The sequence below is a fragment of the Lycium barbarum genome, chromosome 1, assembly GCF_019175385.1.
Source record: "Lycium barbarum isolate Lr01 chromosome 1, ASM1917538v2, whole genome shotgun sequence".
NCBI classification, from domain to species: Eukaryota; Viridiplantae; Streptophyta; class Magnoliopsida; order Solanales; family Solanaceae; genus Lycium; species Lycium barbarum.
The window spans coordinates 163,232,233-163,254,674 of NC_083337.1; the positions used below are offsets into that span (position 1 = coordinate 163,232,233).

A 22,442-nucleotide genomic window follows, 5' to 3' on the forward strand; every position below is an offset into this window, starting at 1 on the left:
CTACGCCATCCGATTCAATTTATGTGAACATTTTCGGAGTACGAGGGTCAAAGTCAAACTTTATAACATTGACCTTAAATTTTGACATAGATTTTTTAAGTTTTTAAAAATAAAATTTATATATTTAGAAACTACATTAAAGGTCCTATAAGTCATGGTAATTTATAATTAAAATAATTTTAAAAAAATGTAAGGAAAGCGTGGTAAAAAAAATCACCTCGTAGACTCCCCAAATGGTAAAGGGTTCACATAAATTGAAATAGAGGGAGTAATATTTTTAGTATTATTTTATATGATTGAAATAATAGACACCACCAACAACAACAACAGCATACCTATTGGGATCCCACAATATGGGGTCTGAGGAGGATAGAGAGACCTTACCCTACCTTGAAAGGTAAGGAGGCTGTTTCAGAAAGACGCTCGGATTAAGAGAGAACAAGACAAAAAGGTCAGATAAGGACAAGCATATCAAAGCACAGTGAAATGAGAAATAACAAAAACGAGAAAGTTATGATACAATAGTCTGGAAAGAAAGGAGAAGTAGCTACCATAGATAAATAATATAATTAAAGTACAAGACCCAACAAAATATAAGCATTAATCAAAGGGCAATAAATGAATAAACAAAACTACGACTACTAGTACGAAAGAATAAGCGAGACTACTTACTAACCTTCTATCCTAATATGAGTCCTCCACAACCTTCTATCTAAGATCATGTCCTTGGTAAGCTGAAGCTGCGCCATGTCCTGTCTAATCACCTTTCCCCAATACTTCATTGGCCTACCTCTACCTCTCCTGAAACCGTCCATAACCAACCTCTTACACCTCCGCACTGGGGCATCTGTGTGTCTCCTCTTCACATGCCTAAACCATCTCAGTCTCGCTTCATGCATCTTGTCTTCCATCGATGCCACTCCCACCTTGTCTCGGATATCTTCATTCCTAATTCTATCTCTCCTAGTGTGCCCATACATCCACCGCAGCATTCTTATTTTCGTGACTTTCATCTTCTAAACGTGAGAGTTCTTGACTAGCCAACACTTCGCCCCGTACAACAAAGTCGGTCTAACCACCACTTTGTAGAACTTGCCTTTAAGTTTTAGTGACATTTTCTTGTCGCATAACACTCCGGAAGCGAGTCTCCATTTCATCCACTCTGCACCAATACGATGTGTAACATCATCATCAATATCCTCATTTCCTTGTATAATAGACTCGAGATAATTGAAACTTCCTTTCTTTTGGATGGCCCGGCTACCAAGCCTCACTTCCATTGAAATAATATACACCACTAATAACTAATAAGATTTTAGGATTGAATTTTATGAATTCTAAATTATTGAATAGCGATATCAAGCGTTAGTAATTGATTCTAAATTAAAGTTTTATATATATTTAGTAAATTTTGAGCACAAATATAAAATTTAAACTAAGGCTAAAGCTACTGGCTCGATCGAACATGCTGACAACCTATTGGCTCCAATCCTTTATTTGATAGGAATAGTCAAATGCTCATAAAAATTTAATAGCGCAAGGAGTTAACAAGAATAAATTTACGTGCCTAATATCATCATGTAAACAAAACATGTGCACTATTTTATGTTTAAATCAACAATAAATATATGTTAAGGATCAAAAGCGTTTTATGTAATTTAACATGCGGGTATTAAATAAATCGAAACGGGGGAGTATATATAGTAATAAGTCAATTTTTTTGATCTTCTTATTTTTTTTAAATTCAAAGACCAAAACTTTATTCCTGAGAAATCAAATTAGAAACCAAAAAATAAAACCAGATAATTAAAAATCTCGAATTAGTATTAAAAAAATAGAAAACATCGCATACATAACTTACCTGTTTTTTCTAACTTAAAATCAAATATAGTCCAAATGCCTACTTAATAAACTAATAAGCATGTCGATCTTTAATAAATTTGCTAATTATCTACTCCATTTGATTATGGTAGGAGAAGGTAGTGAAAAATTTACCCTCTTGGAAAGCTATTTTAGGCTCAGCCATCACGCCAAAATAAAATAAAAATAAAAATAAAAATTAAATAAACAAAGGGAAAGTTAAGGTCTTGTTCCTTGGGCTTGTACTCCTTTAATTTATGTGGCTACCTCTCCAAACCCAACATTCTTCTGATCAACTTTTTCTTTAAGGTTAGTTGTCAGTAGTTGTATAATTTTGTGAATTTTATCAATTTTAGTTATGGGGTGTTGGAAATTGAGCTCCTTTTACTGATTGGAGTACTGGCTAGTTGTTTTCTTTTCCTTTTTCCTTGTTTTTTTGGTCAGACTTTTGAGTATTTGACCGACTCAGATGTGGGTTGCAAAAGTTTTTTTTTTTCTGGCTGTAGAGTGGTCTTGGGAATGAAAATTTTGAATTTGTTATATGGTGTTTATTTTTATATTAAATATGGTATTAGATTGTGGTGGGTGTTCAAGAAAACTCTTTTTAGTGATGGGATTGAATTGTTATTTACAACTTTGTTTAACAAACATGGAAATCATGGGGTTTAGTCCCCTATTTGTTATTCTCTGAACTGATGTTGGAAGTTTATTAATCAATTATGAAATTCAATTAGCTATTGCTCTGGATATCATATTAAACTGAAAGAGTTGAGACTTTGTATTGTCTATATATGTAGCATTCGGTTCTCACCCGTAGTGAATTAGTTACGTTACCAGTGAAATTGAGAGCAAGTAAGGTAATTATTTGGTGTTAAGGTCTTTCTTTAGGTTTTTCTAACTTTGCTTATGGGGTTACAAGTCAGAATGCTTGTTGTTTTTTTTGGTTCCTTTCGTAGAGTTGAGCGAGGCTTAAAGGTTTTAACTTTTGACAAAATTGGAAATTTTGGGTCTTTACCTGAGCTGCTGTTTGAAGCGTATTAATCAATTATGAATGTATAATCCGGGACCAGCAATTTGGAAATGGATATCATGTTAAATGGAAAAGAAACTTAACTCAAGAGTGAGATATTTTATTGTCTCTATGCAGCATTTGATTTTCACCTGCAATGAATTAGTCATATTACCAACAACAACAACATACCCAGTGTAATCCCACAAGTGGGGTCTGGGGAGGGTAGAGTGTACACAGACCTTATCCCTACCCAGTGTAAGTAAAAGCAAGTAAGGTGATCATTTGGTGTTAAGGGTATTTGTTAGGCTTATCTAACTTCGCATGCGGGATTAGAAGTCAGAATGGTTGTTGCTCTTTTGGTTGATTTATTAAAGTAGAGTAATGTCCTAAAGGTTTTATCTTTTGGCAGATGGAGGAAGGCAAGATGTCTGAGGATATTTTAACTTCGGCTGCAGCATTTGTGGAAGGTGGAATTCAGGATGCCTGCGATGATGCTTGCAGCATATGCCTTGAAGAGTTTTCTGATAGTGATCCTTCTACTGTACGTATTGTTCGCATTATCCTGTGTTACTATGAACAGTATGGGCTCTATCATCGAGTAACATAACGTTTCAATTTGCAGGTGACTGGTTGCAAGCATGAGTTCCATCTTCAGTGTATTCTTGAATGGTGATCTAAATGATTCCCTATTAATTAGTTATCTCATGTCTAGACTGTTCTTTCACTTATCTCTATGATGCATAATGCCTTTTTATTACTTGCCCGAAAGATGACATTTTGTGGACATTGATGGCTGCCTTAGGGCCTTTATTGTTCCTCTAGTGCTATAAAGATGAGAGTTATACGCTTTCTTGTGGAAAATTAGGATGCCTTATAAAGTGCTACTGGTGGATTCCCAAAAACTCTACATAGAGTATTTTGACAACGTCAAAGATGAAAATACTCCTGACCCCACTTGTGGGAATATACTGGGTATGTTGTTGTTGAAAGATCAAAAGACGTCAATTAAGAATGACATAGGCTTTTGGAGTTTGTCTTTTTATGTGATATATTCCTCTGTTGCCCAACTTTTAGATTGCATGGTTTTCCTGGAGGATTATATGCGAAAGGCAGTGACTTGATTTCAGCATTGTGATTCTTTCTGATACGTAACCTGTCCATAAATAAACTGTACTTTATGTTGCTCACCGCTTGTGATTAGATGATATGGAGCGTAAGCACTATTGATGACGGAGAAAAGGTGTCACTCCTGTAGTTTCTTCCATGATTTTTGGTGTTTCATCTCATCTATTTAGCTTTTGTACCAGAGTTCCCACAAAAGAGGCCCAGAAATCAGGAGGAGGGGGGGCTATTGTTACTGTTGGTTCCTTGCTGTGTCTGTTAGGAACAATAAAAGAGAGCAAAATAATAAAATTGACTTTTTGAATCGCCAAATATCTCCTATTTACCATTATACGCAAGTGGCTTCGATCAATTGAATCGTGACTATATCCGTTATTTCTGATACTAAAATCAAATAAAGATTAGTTGGAGCATTTAAGTTTTTAATTTTTGGAACAAAGTTTTATTCCTTATAAATTGTATTTGTCATTGAAGATTCCAGTTGATAGATTATGAACTCTTCGGATCTCCGGTTGTATATGCTGCAAATACAGGGACTAAAAGGCGTGATTGGAGCTTTATTTGATAGCGCTAATATCCTGAATAATTCTTGAGTGTATGTGATGTAGGTGTCAGAGAAGCTCCCAGTGCCCCATGTGTTGGCAGCCTCTCAGCTTGAAAGACACTAACAGGTTCTCCCTTATTCTCAAATCAGCAACTTGTTTATAACTTTACTATCTTCCTCAGTCCTCCTTCAAGGCTGTTGATAAATGTGCTTATTTTACAGCCAGGAATTGCTGGATGCAGTAGAGCACGAGCGAAACATCAGGATGAATCCTCCTAGAAACACCACAATCTTTCACCATCCGACTTTAGGAGATTTTGAATTGCAGCATGTTAGCATTTTTGGATTCCGTGAATTTTCCTTCTTCTTATAAGCTGTTCATGGTCAATTTTGTGACAAAATCTTGTGGCACGTTTGTTTTACAGTTACCGGCAAGTGCAACTGATTCTGAGCTTGAAGAGCGTATCATTCAGCACTTAGCTGCTGCCGCTGCCATGGGAAGGACACGCCACCTTGCCAGAAGGGAAGGTCCGCGAGGTAGGTCATCAGCTCAAGGCCGTCCCCATTTTCTGGTGTTTTCAACTCATCCAAATGCTCCTTCTCCTGCTGGTGCTTCATCTTCTACTCGGAGGAGTGGGGGTGAACCCACTCCTGAAGTCTTGGTATCTGGTCAGAATTCTGCAATTGTTTCTGGACAACCAGTTACTCAACCATCTTCTTTTCAAGCTGATCAGGTTCCTGCCTCTGGGTCAGGATCAAATGTTGCTGTTAATCAGCTTGGGACGTCCTCAAACAATAGGTATGTTTGTGTGTCAAGCTTGGTTCGTAGTTTTGATGGTTTCTTCTTTGCTTTTGCTCCACTTGAGTTACAATGTTACATATTATAGTCACGGAATGAATCCTTCAAAAATGCAATGAGTTCACAATTACTACCACAAAGAAGCCGCCATCCTTGCCTTTCGAGATTGGGGCACAGCAAACAGGCCTTCTCGTGGATTTTGCCCTTTTTGGTGGCTATCTCAGGCGCCTTATTTCCCATTCACCATGAATGAAAAATGGGCAAAACAAGATGAAAACATATCATAAATGTTGAATCTTAGAAAAGAGGGGGGACGGGACAAGTAAAGGCCAAAGAACAACAAATATGGCCAATATATTCTCTTATTTTTTTGCTTATTATTGAGTTATGGTATTGTAGGACTCCTCCTCCTCAATCTTCTCCTAACAATCAAGACAGAGCTGGACCATCAGATTTTCAGTCGTTTTCAGAATCTATAAAGTCTCGACTTAGTGCAATGTCAATGAGGTATCTGGAAACTCTAATATCATCTCTTATAACTCTTCAGCTGACTTCTTAGACATCAGAAAATTTATTTGCTTCTAAGCCCTGTTTACTTATTTTGATCGTTGTTTTTTAGATACAAAGAATCTTTAACGAAGAGTTCAAGGGGTTGGAAAGAGAAATTTTTCTCTCGTAATAGTTCAACAACAGATCATTGTGCCGAATCTAGGAGTGAAGTCAGTGCCGCTGTTGCCACTGTATCAAACCTAATGGAGCATGTGGAAACAACAGATAGCAGAGCCAGTTCTGCTGAATCAAATATACCGGAGGATACTTTACCTGTCGGACTTGCTGAGCAGCATATACCTGTGATTGGTGATACCCATTCTTTAAATGAGGATAATAGGCAAACCCCATGTGCTGCAAGTTCTGGTTCGAACTAAGTTTTGAATGACTCATAGCACTTTCTCTTAAAGGTAACTTGTCTTCTTCTAAGAGTTCCAATTCATTTTTGTCAAGAAAAGAAAAAAATAGAAAGAGAGAGAGAGACCCAAAACAAAACGAAAGGGGAGGGAGAACTGTATGAGCAAAAGAGAGGGTTTACTCCAAGAATATTACATGTCGTCCCCAATGAGTTTGGCACTTGAGCACCTAGTGCAGCTGGATATGATGATAGGAGCTGCCTATTGTATTTCAAGTGCATACTGATTAGTGACACAGAAAAGCCTTGTTGTGTCGAAGCAAGTTGGTATAGCAGTATACTACCATGTAGCACATTGACTGAACTGAGTTGTTACGCGACTTCTGCCTCATTTTGAAATATCCACATGACTAGAACATATCTCTATCATGAGATGTATATTTTCATCTGTGTGGATAGAAAGAAACTGAAGCTATTTGAGGTTGTGGATAGATTTGTATGCCATAGCTATTTTGAGGTTGAGGATAGACTTCTATCCTTATCTTTGTAAAGTTCAGATGCCCGACAGGTAGTAAAAGTGCAGTGCAAGGCTTGGAACACATGCTAGAGGGACTCCTTTCATGTGTAAAGTCCTAGAATTCCCTAATCACTTTTACAACATGTTACTACCTTCTTGGTACCAGACAGATTAATAAAATATATTTTGCTAATGGAAAACTGAGAGAGAACTTTGATTAACAAGAATTTCATGATGGTGACTGAAGAGGACGATAGGTGATATTATAATTAATTGTATACCAGTGTGAAGCCTTACAATCGAGTTGACTTATATGGGGATATGAGTTGTAGGCTAGTGGTCCCACACCGAAAATGTTTTGAAAAAGAAAAAGAAAAAAGTTGATTTATGTAGTACAGTTGCTTTAGCTAAATGTGTTTTGCTTTGCTGGAGCCATTTTTCCCATTTGTTTTTCTTTTATTATGCTTTTGTTTTTGAGTTTTGCATCTGTTGTGGTATGTTTGATGTGACCTGACCATCAATCCTCCTTCCCCTTCCAACCTCCCTCATATATCAACAATATTTTAGAAAAAATATCTACGGACTATGGGTAAAGAAGGCAAAGGGCACATTATTTGTTTATTTTTTGCTTCCACTGCATTGTCTAGTTACCACTTGCATCCAAGGGTGTGACCTAGTGGTCAGTGTAGTGGGTTGAGAACCATGAGACCTTTGGTTCAAATCTTAGCGGAGGTAAAAACATTTTAGGTACTCTATGAGTATTGGTACTCCTTTTGAAGTTCCTTTATAACTGTTATCTTACCTGTTAAAAAATGGATATTATGTTCTTACCAATATCCTTTCCTATTTGAAGCGGTCTTACTAACACTATAGACAAAGGAGTTTTAGGTGTGTTGCTATGACTTCCTTTTAGCACTATACCGTACGAATCGAATTCCTCTAGTCAACTAATAGAAGGTGCCTTTCTTGCAAGAAAATCACCAGGTGTCCTCCTTTAGCCAAATCTTCTGGTGATTCTTCATGAACTGAACTCCAACTTCTGACATGGAGGCTGTGTCGCACCTCCTTTTTAAACAGGGTCAAAAGTTAAAGAGGGGCGCAGAATGGTCCTATTTGTGTAAATCTCCGACTTTCTTGTTGTTGTTCTTCCAACTCTTTCCCCCCCACCCACCCCCCTGGTTGGAAGAATGGCGTCTAGGATCAAAGTTTTCCGCACTTCTCTTGCCTTACATTCTATTGTAATTTCTGGTTATATTGTTTTTTCTTGTCTACAACATTATCTGTTTATTACAATGAATTTATCCCTCCTGCAGGTGGTTACTCCTGCCACCATCAATGATATATGATTTGCATCTTATTGGATCTATGGTCAACGCTAGTACGCCGAAGTTCATCACTGAATGTAGCCTGCTTCAATAAAATAGGAGGGATGGATGTCATCATTTGGTCCGAGCCGTATATATGCATGATAATATAGATTTTAATTGGCCCACTCTGGATAGTACTGATGAAAGGCGCACTCTGGATAGTACTGATGAACACAACTGTTTTCTTTTAGTTTTACATGAACCCTCCTTTATAATCTTCGTTAGAAATTGTTAGATCATTTTTTTTTATTCGAGATTCAGTAGCATTGGACGTTCACTTTTAACACAAACCTCAATCTTGAGTAACGTTGAATGTGTATATTGATTAATCATTTTCTAGGTGCCTTTACTTCTGTTATGTTCAGTTTTATGATTTCTGATCATATATTGAGCCTTCCCGGTGTTAATGTATCGGCTTTCTACAGATTTCATTCCTTTCTCTTGCTAAATTTTTGTTGAGAGACTTACGTATCGGCTTGCAAGTGGTTATACAAGATAAAGGCAAGGTGAAACAGCTCGCAAATCAAGTGGTGACAACTTTTGTTTTTTCTTTGTTTTGAAAAGCAGATAGCAATGACGACATGTATAGTGCAACCAATGGTGCTAACTCGCTTGTTGCGTTGTGTAAGCATTCTCTTATTTGTGTCTCAGACAAGCAAACACAGCGACCCTTCTATGGTTTAATAACACTGTAGTCAGATGCTTAGATTTCGGAGTAGGAGAGAAATGAACTCCAACTTTGTATTGATCAAATTTATAAAAGAAAACTGCCAGAAGCTGCATTCTACTGTAACAATTCAGTACGGAAAGATAGATTGTCACTCCGTTACAATTTGAACACTGCGATTGGTTCTTATTCCTGAAAGAAGTTCATTGACATTTAACACCAAAGCCAAACTTGAAACTGTCCTTCGACCCATGATACGATATGAGAATTAGGACTGTCCTTCGGCCTTGTTCTGCCACCATTCCATGAATTTAACCTGAGCAGCCATGGTATCCATCCTGTATAGCTGTAGCCAGTGGTTGGCGACTTCCTGTCCAAATGTCCAGCCAAAGACAGCTCCAGCTCCCAGAGACAGTGCAGTACCTACCAGACGGAACAACAATAAACAACAAAGTCGATCATCTAAATCAGTATACATGACTACCCCAAACCAAAATTTAATACACTAAACCCCATTCTGTTTCTGTTCTCCGCAAAACTTATGGTGAAATCTGCTGTATATTTAAGTATAAATAAGTTGCAGAGACGTCCATCAGTTTTTTGCAGGCACTGAAAGTATAGAACCAGAACTGTATCAACTTTGACTCAAAATGATCGTAATGACTAAAATAGCTGGAATATTACATATTTTCCTAAAAATTAAAATTGTGTAAAAAGTGGTCTATACAAGATCTGTTACTTTCTTTAGGCTGACCATGTTGAACTTTGCTCACAAGGAAAATAGGGGGCATGCGATGGAAGTTGCCACATTGGTGGAAAATAGTCTTATAGACTTCAACTATAAAAGAATATAGCACAAATTTTGAAGAAGGCAAGAGTCAGTTTTAGCCCACAACTATGCAGTCAGAGGTAGTAAAGGACAGAGCAAAAGAATCATCACATGTACAGGTTTTCCTATGGGGCACACACTTTGGGAAGATCGAAGGAATGGAATCTAATGTAGAACCTTTTTTCTTTTTGATTGGTGGAATCTAACATAGAACTTTAACATGTCAAATATTCTAACTCTTTAACATTTTGATATGAACACTTGACACACTAACATAAACGATACCTAGAAAAATACTTAACCTGTTTGCAAAAGACACAGTTGATTATCGTGTGGCAAAAGCTTCTCGTAAATTCAGATTTAGCAAAACATTTATGAATGAAGTTACAATCCAAGATAACTAATTCCTGGAGCCTCTGGTTCTTAAAAGACTTTAGTGCTCAGACAATGCAATGAATTGGTAAAAACGGGACAGCAATGTGGGGGGTAGAGGTGGGGAATTAAGTTCAACATACCATGCAAACTCCTGGAGTACTTCCAAGCAACACCTGCAGTTGAAACAGCTCCAATTACGCCTCCTACAGCACTAATCTTTGCGGCTTCCCTAGCAGTCTTCAGCTGGAACGAAAAGTGGAAAATAGCACATCAGCTCGAAATGGAAAACAGGAAAAAATAGAGAATGGTTTCTAACAAACAGAAAGGAAGCAGCAGTAGGATTATCAGAGGGAAAAAATACAAAAATATGCAACTTCTTCTCATCTGATGTTGGCAGCATACCCCACACCCTCCTGTGCACAGTGATAGACTGACCAATAAGCAGTTAACATGCACAAAAGAGGGAGGGAGAGAGACAACAAATGTTAATCTCTTCCAAGTAGTGGTGGTAATACATCAATACTCGTTTGAATACCGTGTCAAGTAGCTCAAATCGGGACATAGAAAGGAACAAGAATAAAAGCAGATAAGCTGAGGTCGGGGACGACTTCTCTTCTTTTTCCTTCAGAGTTGCTGGTGAGCGAGAGAAAAGGAGAATTAACAGAAATCAGGGAAAACCTCCAGAAACATACAGACAGAAATATTAAGCAGGAGTAGGTGCCATTTGTATGCCTACTTGTATTTCTCATTTCCCCTCTCCCTGACTCCTCTCAAACTATTTGTAATAGGAAAAGGAGAAAAACAAAGAACAGTTTTAAGATTCTTCTCCTCTTTGAACGCATGAATTGAAGAAGACAAAAGAAAATAAAACAGAGGAAGTTACCTCAGCAACCTAAAACTTTATTTGAATAAGATAGAAACTATGTTTCTCCAACAATAAGTTAAACAAGTGTCTTTATTAACTTTTTCCCTAATTAGTATAAGTGTATTTATTAACTGCAAATGCTCAAAAGAGTTATAGGGAAACATGGAAGGAGCCTTAAAATGTTCCATGTCCAATTGACCATGGCTGGGCTACTCTTCTTGTCTTTACCCAGCTTAGGAATTTGGAGCATCAGCAAAAAATATTCCATACTCTTGGCGCAAGCATGAGTGCTCAGTGGTGCAGGTATGTGGACTTATTTCTTTTGAGAGAGAGAGAGAGAGAGAGAGAGAGAGAAAGAGATGGGGCAAGAGTTATGGTGTCCGAAAGAAAGGGGTGCTGAGTTTTCGCAGTGGTTTAGGGAGTGATTTTTTAAAAGAGAAAAAATGATTCACTTTAAGTACAAAGAAGAAGAGAATGACCAGAAAATCATGGCTATTTGAAAAAATAAAAAAGTAGGAAGACAACAACAAACAAAAACATACCCAGTGTAATCCCACAACTAGGGTCTGGGAGGGTAGGATGTACGTAGAACTTACCCCCTACCTTTGTGGGGCAGAGAGGTTGTTTCCGATAGACCCTCGGCTCAAAAGAAGTGTAATCAAAGCAGAATTTAAAGGAAAGAACATAACGGCAGCAAAATAGCAACATAAAACAGAATAAAAACAAAAAAAAAGTAGGAGGCAGTGACCAGAAGATCATTTTATCAGCGAACTCTATACTTTCCGGCAAAAGCCTTTTCTGAATGCACTTAATTTCATGTGGGAACGCGATCCGGCATGTGAGCATTAAAGGTTTAGTAGACACATGTTTGACAACTTAAGGTGTTCAGACTTCAGTAGGTCACAGCTAGAGTTCATGTGTCTAAATGAAAAACAGTGTCAAGTATAAAGGGGGCACCAATGTACTTGGCCTGGGAGATTTTTTCTTTTTTGATAAGGAGAACAAGTTGTGTAAGAAATTTGGAGGTGTGCGTAACCCCAATTTCTAGAATCAATGACAAATTAGGGCTTTAAACACCACCATTTGGCAATTTAGGAGAGACCTAAAAACAAGGCAAAACAAAATGCCATGTAGATAGTAAAGCCAACTCCAAGTATAAATTCATCAACTATTAAGACAAGGTAAATTAGTAGGTGACTACAAGAAAAAAGGAAGAAAATTTTCGAATAAACTTTTATCTATTGAGAAGACAATAAAGCCAAGATATTCTCCAGGACACCACTCAATTAAAGAGTAGCTCTGAGAAAATTAACTAAACCAACTTCAGCTAGCACCACGAAGGAATTCAATTCAAATTTACCACCGATGAATGCCAATAGTGAATCAAACTTATAAACCAAAGTCCAGAAAAAGCATAAAGAATATACCGAAAGAATTAAGCACTGTAACTGACTAGATCACCAAAATTACATATCCAAGCTGAATAAAACACCCAAACTAGTTACAATCACAAAATCACCCAACCAACCAACCAAATAGCGATATTGATATCCCCCCAGAAAAAGACTGACTAAAGAACCAAATTACGTATTCAAAGTTGAATAAACACCCAAACTAGCTAAATCACAAAACTACCCAAACCAAATCGTGATATACCCCATGAAAAAGTGTCCAAAATCTAACAGTACAAACCAATTAACAAATTAACCGAAGACAGAAGGCAAGAAACGCATGGATCAAACAAAGGAGAGACCCATAAGGCCTAAATATAAGTAAATACACACAAAAATCAAATGAAATGTATGCATATAAGATAGATTCGAACGAAAAAAAAAAATAGGGAAATTACAGTGGGTCCGTGAACAGGGTCGGAAGCAATGAATTCCTCAACATCGGATTGGGACCAAGAAGGGAGTGGCTTATCGCGCTTGATGAACCTGGAATAGTTGTCCAAGAAGGAAAATCGCTCGCCCCAAAATTCCTTGTATCCTTCCCAGTGTTTCCTCAGGAAGGACTGATTTGATGAGTCCTCAGACATTGTTAATTAATCAACTCAATGATTTTTCTTCTTCTATTCAGAAAAGTGGTCCTGGAATTATTCCTAGGTTGGTGTGATGAATTATGATAGTGTGATACCGATTGTTTCTGCATTTCTGCTAAGCCGTACCCGACCCGACTCATGACACGTGGATAAGGGTTAGGGGCTGGGTCGGGTTAGTGTTTGGTTCTCTAGAATCGTCTTCATTTATTTGCCTTTGTCCTACTTATTAACATGTCTTTACAAAAGTTCCCTGATTTTAGATGTCATTAATAATACTACTATAAGTTATTCTGACTGAATTAATTTTCAGACACATTCTAAGTATTTTAATTATAACAAATTATGACTTATAACATCTTTTGGCTATGCCACTTTTACTTCAAAGAAATTGACGAAAATACTTCGATTAGACTTTTCAATAATCGATAGTAGTATTATTTAATTTCTATTTTTTTTTTTCAACTTAAGCTTCTTAAAATCAACTTCACCTGAATGTTTCTAGTGCTTCAATATTTTGATAAACTTCTTTGAAAATTAGTTTTTTAAAATATTAAAACAAATGTCATCAAGTATATAGAGATGAAACAATAAATTTCTAAAAAAGACTCAAAAAACTAAACGCAGCGTGGGGAGTAGCTTATACCAACCGAATTATGGACTCTATAGTTCGTACTCAAGTGCCAAATCCTAGATGGCTAGATCCTCTAGATGTTATAGTGGGTAAAACTAATTACTTTAGTGTGATAATAATAATTATATGACTTATTTTTATAATGAGTAAAATTTGAATCATTTTAATATGATAAAATAGTTTGTTTGCTTACGAAATATTCATCAAAACTCACATGCATGAAAGCGTGGGGACTTTGTACTCCCATCTCTGAGCGAGTGGCAGTAGGGGAGCAGTTATTTTACTACTAATAGGCACTTCATTCTCAAGAAAAAACACCACAATATTCAAGAATCTCGAAAGTTGTTTGGTGGCAAACTTTATACCGCAATTTATTCAAGAAACAAAAAACACCACCCTTATGGTAGCACATTGCAATATTCATAGCCACAAAACTCAATATTTTCAGTCCAAAATTCAAAGAAAAAAAAACCCTTTTCAGGCAATGAGGCCGGCTATAGTATTTTCCGGAGTATTCCTTCTGGTGGCACTGTACTGTGGTCTTGACCCTTTTAAGCACAGTGCAATTTCTGATTTGAAAGACTTTAAGGCTTACAAAATTGAAGTGCCAGCGTGGTATGAAATTCCAGTCGAAAAAGACACCAAGAATTTGCTTCAGAAATCAAGTTCTTGAACCAGATTCAGGGTCCTGAAAGTATTGCATTTGATCCGCAAGATCGTGGACCTTACACAGGTATAGCTGATGGGAGAATTGTGTTTTGGGATGGAGAGAAATGGATTGATTTCGCATATACCTCTGCTAATAGGTGAGGTTTTAGAGTTGTTTTTCTTTCTGTTTTGGTGATTACGCCTTTGTTTCGTTAGTATTTTTTTTTATGTCCATTTTCTTGATCCTGAAGAAATGTGCTAATATCTCTGGAAAGATTTGACACTTCAACATGCAGATGCTGTTTTTTTAAATAACAAACTATAAAATCAGTTTTGGATTTTAAGGCCTCTTGAACGATTTTATGCTACTGTGGCATATCAGAATTGCATGACGTAAATGACTAGATCTATCCAACTTCCAAGTGCCTATCTTAAAGCCATGGATTAGGACAGTTGTATCAGCAGGAGATAAAAGAGTGACAGACTATCTGTAGAATCACCTCTTCTAGTCAAGTTTACCAAAGAAGCATCAATACTCTATCCGTAGCTTGCTTGTATTGAGCTAGTCTTTGGATGATTCCAGATTTGTATGGACGTAGTACACCAAAAAGTAAATCATTTGATTGTTAACTATCTCGGAACATTCACAAATTATGACAAACGAGAACTAGAAGTTCTGTCAACCCACAGTTTCAGTCTTAACTCTTACATTCCAGAGTCCTTCAGCATTATAAGATTTGGACATGTATGCTACCTTGGCCACATTATCATTCTAGCTACAATCACTTTGGCTTGACGAATATGCCTGTTTCAGAAGTTGTAGGAACCCAAGCCTCTACCTAATTAATAATCTCTAACCAAGTTAACATGAAGCAGGGTCATAGTTATATGATATGATGCATTGTTAAGCACTGGAATCAGGTCGGAGACAATCCTATTTCCAAAAGCTATCTTGTTTTGGTCAATTCAGGATGTCATGAAAGCACATTCGGGAAATGATCTTCAGATTATATTAAGACAAAGTGTATTTTTAAGGAGAAGCTACAAATGGCACAGTTTTCTGTACTATCTAGCTTGAAATTGTCAAAAGAAAGTTTAAAGGACCATAAGTTCCTGCCCTGCGGTGGTGATTAATATTTAGTCATGGACTGACCTAGCAGGAAGAGTTTTCATAATTGACCTGCATCTGTGGAACTGATATTGTTTTCCTTTGTGTTGTCATTTTAATCTAAGTGTTACGATCCTAGTATAATCTGAATTTGTAATTATCTAATTGAAATTCTACGAAATTATGATTTATTGGCCATGCCAGATCTTCCTTGCTAAGATTGCTAGGTCTGCTAAGCTAAGCTGACGAAATCAACTTTTAAGATGTTATTGCTTCTTTTGCTCCTTATGAAATTGTCTTCTGTGATTGTGCTGCATATATCATCCTATAATGTTTCAAATTGCTTCTTATTTTTTATTTTTTTCTCTTATAGATGATTTAGATTTCAGCTCAACTTTCTGACTTTCTAATGCATTCTGTGATCTAAAATTTGCAGGTCTGGCCTTTGTGACCCAAAACCATCACCCCTGGGCTATTTAGAAAATGAGCACATCTGTGGTAGGCCTTTGGGATTACGGTTTGATAAAAGAACTGGTGACTTGTATATTGCAGATGCATATTTTGGGGTGATGAAAGTAGGGCCTGAAGGTGGCCTAGCAGAATCATTGACAACTGAGGCTGAAGGAGTGCCTCTGGGATTCACAAATGACTTGGATGTTGATGATGAAGGAAACGTCTATTTTACAGATAGCAGCACTAAGTACCAAAGAAGGTAAATTGTGAATTTACTGTTTCTTCGGTTTTATGCAGATTTCTGGATGTAGTTAAACTTGGTGCTGACTCAAGAATGAGACTTTGTCATAAATGCAATAGGCTATTTAGAAATTTAAACGCCTAATGTTTGGCATGGTGAACTTGAAATTGACAACATAATTTGAGAATGAAGAATTCCATTCACTACTAATTCTTATAATGGCAAATGGAACTATGGAAGACATAGGGGCTCCCTATCTTATTGGAGAAAAGAATGGTTTCTTTTGAAAACAATGCATATAGGACCGAATAAAGAAAGCTAATGCTGTGGCAAGGTGAAAGTGAATAGATGATCATGGAGAAGCTTAGGTTTCAATGTGGTTGCATGGTTGCACCTAACTCTGCTAACATTTCTCCTTTTTGATGAATACCCAACTCTGCTAACATATAATGAAGATGTTTATATCTGATCTGGAAAAACTTTGCATTGCCATTTACAAGCATTTTACTTCAGGTTTAATATAACATGGTACAAGTGTCATGTGTGTTACTTCTTTTATTAGAGTATTAATACCCGGCCCATCTTTCTCAGGAATTTTATGTTGTTGGTTTGCTCAGCAAAAGATAGTGGGAGGGTTCTGAAGTATGATCCTAGTACTAAACAAACCACAGTTCTTATGCGGAATCTCCAATTCCCAAATGGTCTGTCATTGAGCAAGGATAGTTCCTTCTTTGTATTCTGCGAAGGTGCCAAGGGCAGGTACATTTCTTGACATGTGGTTTGGTGTGTTTACAGTATTAATAGGCATATAAGGACCCAATAGATAGTTATTTCTAAATTTTTGAAGGATTTGCTGTATCTCCAATCAACTTTTTGTTCTAGTGCCTCATTCCAAAATCAGTCCTGTTCTAGAAAAGGTTTTGTGCTCCTGCAATGTTTACGTATATGCACGCCAAAGTACATGCATGTATCTTTATATATGAATACATACTGACATAACATATATACCCAACTTGGTAATAGCTGTAAATTCAAGAACACACTCATTTTGGATTTATAGGCCTGTACAATCCAAATTCTGAAATATTAAAGTTCCTGTCTTTATTGCCTTTCTTAAAGAATCCTGTTGCTGACTTCACCTTAAAAGTTGTAGTATTGACATGCAATCGAATTACGTGTTCTCTCATAGGTTAAAGAAGTACTGGTTGAAAGGCGAGAAAACGGGGAGCTCAGAAGTGATGGCAGTTCTCCCAGGATATCCAGACAATGTCAGAGCAAATGAGAGAGGTGAATTTTGGGTAGCAATCCACTGTCGCCGCACCATTTACAGCTATATAAATTCCAAATACCCGCAACTTCGTCTATTCTTGCTTAAGCTTCCTATCCCAGTAAAAATCCGCTCCTTCTTGCACGTTGGAGGCCAGCTACCCGCTGTTGTTGTGAAGTATAGCCCTGAAGGTAAACTGTTACAGATATTTGAAGATGGAGAAGGGAAAGTTGTTAGAGCTGTAAGTGAAGTTGAGGAGAAAGATGGGAAGCTTTGGATGGGAAGTGTGTTGATGCCTTTCATTGCTGTTTACCAAATAGAATGAGCTAACGAGTTAGTATCTGTTTACTTTCTTTCACCAATGACCAGTTCTTTTTTACTTTCTCTAAGGATTGAACTGTACAAAAAGCTCTCTTTTTAGTTCCTCATGGTTGTTTGTAGCATCAACTATGTTTGTGTTAGTAGCATCAACTATGTTTGTAGCATCTACTATGTGTGAATAATTTTCATAAAGAACTATTTCTCTGAGGGTTGGGAGACTATAAACTCTCTTTCTAGTTCCTCATAGTTTTGATATTTCTGTTGATGACAAGAATTCTCATAGGAAGTCTTCTTTAGTGGAGCCTCATTCCGTTGATATGTTAAAAGATCAAGTCTAAAATGTTTCCACATTTTTTCTGAACTCTTGTAAATGTGTTTTCATACAGAAAAATGAACACTTCTCACAGAATATTGTCTCAAGTTCTTACATTGTTTTGATACGTGATAAATGGTCGTACACGCATTAGAAAAAATATGTCTATCCATTGAAATATGGTGTGCTACAGGTGTATTTTGCGACAGGAATGAACCTTAGGTAATGAGTTCCGATAAGCAAGGTACTTGGGCCTTAGTAATAAAGTTTGAAAATCAAAGGTCCGAGCCCATTTAGCCTCCTTAGTATCACTTTTAATGGAGTAGCATGTTTGGTCAAATTTCCGAGAAGTCAAAGGTGTTTATCTTTTTTCTCAAAAGAAGTGCTTATTTTAAAGAGTTAAAATGTTTGGCCAAGCATAAAGGAAAAAAAATTACTAAGTGTTTTTCTATTAATAGCATAAACAAATATTTTTAGAAGATGGAAAAAAGTAGTTTTTCCTCATTAACACTTTTAGGACCTTGCCCACACACAAATTACTAGCAAAAGTATTTTTCAAATTGATTAGTCAAACATAAATTGATATTTTTCAAAAATACTTTTGAAAAAATACTTTTCAAAAATAAGCAAATATTGAAAGCATGGCCAAAACTATCTATAAATTGCACAACTTAGTTTTCTATGCACTCTTCTTTTAATTGATGGCTATTTGACAAGTAAGAAGAAGCATAATCTGTATGCTAGCTGCAATTTTCCTTTTAAATTTGATTTACATCCCAATAGTGTAAAGAATATATACAAGTCCGAGTCTAATCAATCGACCCATTTAAAAAAAATCAATTGAACCATTACCTACGATTCTTTTACTTTTCCGGTGACGCATGCACACATTGACCGTAGAAGTTGACTTTCGTAAAACTGATTGCATAAGGATCCTTTACAAAAAGAAAAAAAAGTGAAGTTCCTTTGAGGAATTAATCTGAGGTCATTGATTGTTGGAAATTCTCGTGGAAAATACTTGATCACGAACCTTGCAAGAAATTCTTGAAAGCTTGAGGCATGTCAATTAAGACACTGTCCTTAAGGATATTTCACTCGATATGGATGTATCTCTCAGAATCTAGTACAAAATTAGGAGCCAGAATCTAACAAAGATAAGAAAACCCAGCAATACAAAATTATAAGAAGTATTTCTGCTATATTTTTCACCATTGAAAGATGAATCCGTAAAGTCATATATAAAGCAAAAGAGTGAGCTTTTTAATCTTCTGCCAACGTCTACAAATTTAAGAGAAATAATGGCCATGAAGGCAATTGAAATGATCAAACTAAATTTCCAAACGTTTGGCAACTGCATTTTTCCTCTTTAATAAAACCATTAAAGCAGTTCAATATTTGTATTAATTATCTTGACCAAACTTAATAATAGATGTTAGAGAAATTCCAAACTTGATTCTTATTCTTTTTGAGATACTAGTAATATTTTTTTTTCTTGAGCCGAGGGTCTTCCGGAAACAGCCTCCCTACCTAAGGTGGGGGTAAGGTCTGCATACACTCTACCCTCCCCAGACCCCACGTTGTGGGATTCACTGGGTATGTTATTGTTGTTGTTGTAGTAATATTTTTTTTAACATTGATAAGTAATCAATTATTAGCATTCTATATGATAATTGACTACGGTGTCTAATTCCAAAATAATGGTGTGAATAGTCTTCCTTACATGTAGGGGTATTCATCAGTCGGTTTGGATCGGTTCTGGGTTAAAACCAAAACCAAACCAATTTAGTCAGTTTTTAAAATTATTAAAATCAAATCAAACCAAATATAATATATATCCATCGATTTGGGTTGGTTTTTCAGTTTTTAAGAAAATTAACGGTATTTCTCTCTTTCATTTTTTTCCTACAATTAGGAGAGTATTTTCTATCCTTTTCCAACTTATAATCTGTTATTACCCTTTTAATGTGGTAGCTATAGTTTCTTGCATTATGAAGAAAATGTCTTAGGATTTATGATTCTAATTAAGTGAATAAAGTTTATAAGAAATACAAAAAATAAATCTAGGTAAATCTCATATAGTTGTTTCTTTGAATAAATGAGTTTGAATTCATGGATTTCTTTTTTAAAATCGGCTTAAGGTATAAAGTTCATTAGCCTATAAGAGATAAATAAAATTTTGCTTAAAAAGTATATCAATTATTTTCAAGTATTTACAAAAATTAATAAATTATATATATATAATTATAAAAATTATGTATAAAATCTATCAGTTCGGTTCGATTTTTTCTTCGATCTACTTTTAGTAAAACGAAAACCAAAACAAAAACAAATATTATCAATTTTTAAAAATTCAAAACCAAATCTAACCTAATCAAAGTAAATATCGATTTATTGGATCGATTTAGATCGATTTTTAACCAAACCGTAAACACGCCCTACTTACATAAATTAAAAGGGTCCTACATAGCCTACTTCAACTGCAGTACTAAGCTAGATTTTAGCTCCCTTTAATTAATGGTCTTCGCATTATTCATCTTACCAGTTATTTTCCAGTGTTTTTTTTTTTTTTTTTTTTTTTGAGTATTAGAGCACAGAGAATCACTTGGAACGTGGAAAATGTTTTTCTTCTTTTATCATTCTTCCTGCGGAAAAGGGACAAATATACCCCTTAACTATTGAAAAATGATCAAATATATTCCTCATTATACTTTAGGTCCAAATATACCCCTGTTATTATACTATTGATTCAAATATACCCTTCCTCTGTTAAAGTTATTCAAGGTGGACATTCTGTCCTACGTGGCAATGATATTGATGAGATGGATGTCACGTATCATTGCCACCTCATACCCCTAACCTATTTTACTCCCCTCCTCTTTCACCACTAAAATTTTCGTCTCATCCACTACCATTGCCACCATTACCAACTAATTGTGGAACTGAACTGGTGGTAATTGGTAAAGTTTTTTTACAGCTAATTGTTTTGAGCTGGGTTGTCTTATTGAGTTTTTGGCATATGTAAGTTTCAACAATTAATTTAGGTGAAAAAATTAGTGGTTGATATTGTTCGTGATGATACTGGTTCTGAGGATGGCTTGCAATCTCTTGGCAAGTACTCTAACGTTGTGCTTCCCTCTTTGTCTCGCCTTCTTGGTGAAAAAATGGTGGTAGTATCTTCTAAATTTTGTGTGATTACTTCAAATAAAGTTTCACATTCTACAGGTGCTTGAGACAAAAAAAGCTAAACAAATTACTCCCTTTTGTTCAGAGTTATACATGACACTTTAACTTGTTGGGATTGGAGGTGGGATTGAAGGATAATATGGCGGTAATGGTGGTGGAGGGGATGGAATTTTTTGTGGTGGAAGAGGGGAGGAGTAAAATGGGTTAGGGGTGAGGAGGTGGCAATGACATGTGGCATCCACCTCATCAATATCATTGCCAGGTAGGATAGAATGTTCAAGGTGGAAAACTTTAACGGAGGAGGGGTATATTTGAATCGATAGTATAACGGCATGGTATATTTGAACCCAAAGTATAACGAGAAGTATCCCTTTTCCAATAGTACAAAGGTATATTTGGCCCTTTTCCATTTTTGCTATTAGCCTTTTCACGATGGAACTCTGACCATAGAATATATAGGAGAGAATGGCAAAGCCGTCAGATTATTCACAGCAGTGTGTTTAGTAGGTCATAAGTCATTTCTTAAAAAAAACATTTTCAGCAAAAATATTTTTGTGAAAATGTTTTTTAAAATTAGTTGGTGAGTTATTAAGAAAAAAGTATATATTAAAGAATAATAATAATAATAATAATAATAATAGCAAATTGGAGTTTATTTTATTGAAATCTCTTAGTACTAAAAATTAATAGTAATGTTTAAGTGTTAATAGGAGTAAGTAATATGAATTTAAAAGTTAGGATAGTAGTACGAAAATTGACTTATGCCCATAAATGGGGCAAAAGTTATCTGGGATCATAATATTTTTTTAGCTAGTCGGTTTAAAAAAATCTACCCACCTGGCTGTAACAGTTTGTAGCCATCGCTGGTGTATAACAAGTAAGAGTATAATTTGCGTATAATTAATGTGCGGATAGATTATACACAAACTATATATTGATTACATACTGCATAATCGCTAAATGAAAACAAAAATTAAGGTTTTTTTTTTTTTTTGTGACCTTTATGGGTTGTTGTGCAGTGTAAAAATTTCAAATTAATTTGCCTATTTTGATGAAAAATATTTTTCTTACCAAATATTAAAAATACTTTCTCATGAAAACAATTTCTTGAAAAATAACTTTCAATCAAATAAACCAAATTTCTAATTGTAACTTGGAAGGGGAGTTCCAACTTGGCTGTATTCGAGTATATATTCGAAACGTATACTTCATCATATTTGAAGACAAATATATGGTGCGAAAGTGACCAAATTTCTACTCACTAAACTGCAACTTATGCAATGATGATCTTTCATTGATTAGTGTTTAATTTTGTGCGTGCAAAAGAATATTAGTTCTCCTTTTCATTATCAGTTAGCAGAATGATGCATTCATA

The 22,442-nt window shown here is 35.9% G+C and overlaps 2 protein-coding genes and 1 pseudogene across 3 annotated transcripts; 2 read left to right on the forward strand and 1 right to left on the reverse strand.

Moving 5' to 3' along the window:
• Positions 1 to 1,993: 1,993 nt before the first annotated feature.
• On the forward strand, positions 1,994 to 8,483 carry LOC132603787 (E3 ubiquitin-protein ligase RHF2A). Of its 2 annotated transcripts, none has more exons than XM_060317022.1 (9): positions 1,994 to 2,169; positions 3,282 to 3,413; positions 3,495 to 3,541; positions 4,603 to 4,665; positions 4,761 to 4,869; positions 4,964 to 5,337; positions 5,737 to 5,844; positions 5,957 to 6,296; positions 8,072 to 8,483. In XM_060317022.1, the coding sequence occupies exons 2-8, from the start codon at positions 3,282 to 3,284 to the stop codon at positions 6,261 to 6,263; spliced, it is 1,140 nt and encodes a 379-aa protein (XP_060173005.1). In that variant the 5' UTR covers positions 1,994 to 2,169; the 3' UTR covers positions 6,264 to 6,296; positions 8,072 to 8,483. The 2 variants fall into 2 exon arrangements, with proteins under 2 accessions (XP_060173005.1, XP_060172998.1); XM_060317015.1 differs by lacking the exon at positions 1,994 to 2,169 and adding an exon at positions 2,942 to 2,980.
• A 365-nt stretch (positions 8,484 to 8,848) lies between these two features.
• On the reverse strand, positions 8,849 to 12,993 carry LOC132603795 (succinate dehydrogenase subunit 6, mitochondrial). The gene is made up of 3 exons (XM_060317034.1): positions 12,711 to 12,993; positions 10,137 to 10,239; positions 8,849 to 9,215 (listed from the first exon to the last, which is right to left on the reverse strand). The coding sequence occupies exons 1-3, from the start codon at positions 12,897 to 12,899 to the stop codon at positions 9,061 to 9,063; spliced, it is 447 nt and encodes a 148-aa protein (XP_060173017.1). The 5' UTR covers positions 12,900 to 12,993; the 3' UTR covers positions 8,849 to 9,060.
• Positions 12,994 to 13,531: 538 nt separating this feature from the next.
• Positions 13,532 to 17,817, forward strand: LOC132603775 (protein STRICTOSIDINE SYNTHASE-LIKE 3-like; annotated as a pseudogene).
• The last annotated feature ends 4,625 nt before the right edge of the window (positions 17,818 to 22,442 follow it).

Bases quoted from the DNA above. Each gene is read 5' to 3' on its own strand.
- LOC132603787 (XM_060317015.1), top strand. From the start codon at position 2,957: ATGGAAAAGAAACTTAACTCAAGA. The intron at 2,981-3,281 runs GTGAGATATTTT...ATCTTTTGGCAG, and splicing joins AAAAGAAACTTAACTCAAGA to ATGGAGGAAGGCAAGATGTC. The intron at 4,870-4,963 runs GTTAGCATTTTT...TTTGTTTTACAG, and splicing joins GAGATTTTGAATTGCAGCAT to TTACCGGCAAGTGCAACTGA.
- LOC132603795 (XM_060317034.1), bottom strand. From the start codon at position 12,899: ATGTCTGAGGACTCATCAAATCAGTCCTTCCTGAGGAAACACTGGGAA. The intron at 10,240-12,710 runs GTAATTTCCCTA...TTTTCGTTCCAG, and splicing joins ACCCTGTTCACGGACCCACT to CTGAAGACTGCTAGGGAAGC. The intron at 9,216-10,136 runs GTATGTTGAACT...TCCGTCTGGTAG, and splicing joins GTACTCCAGGAGTTTGCATG to GTACTGCACTGTCTCTGGGA.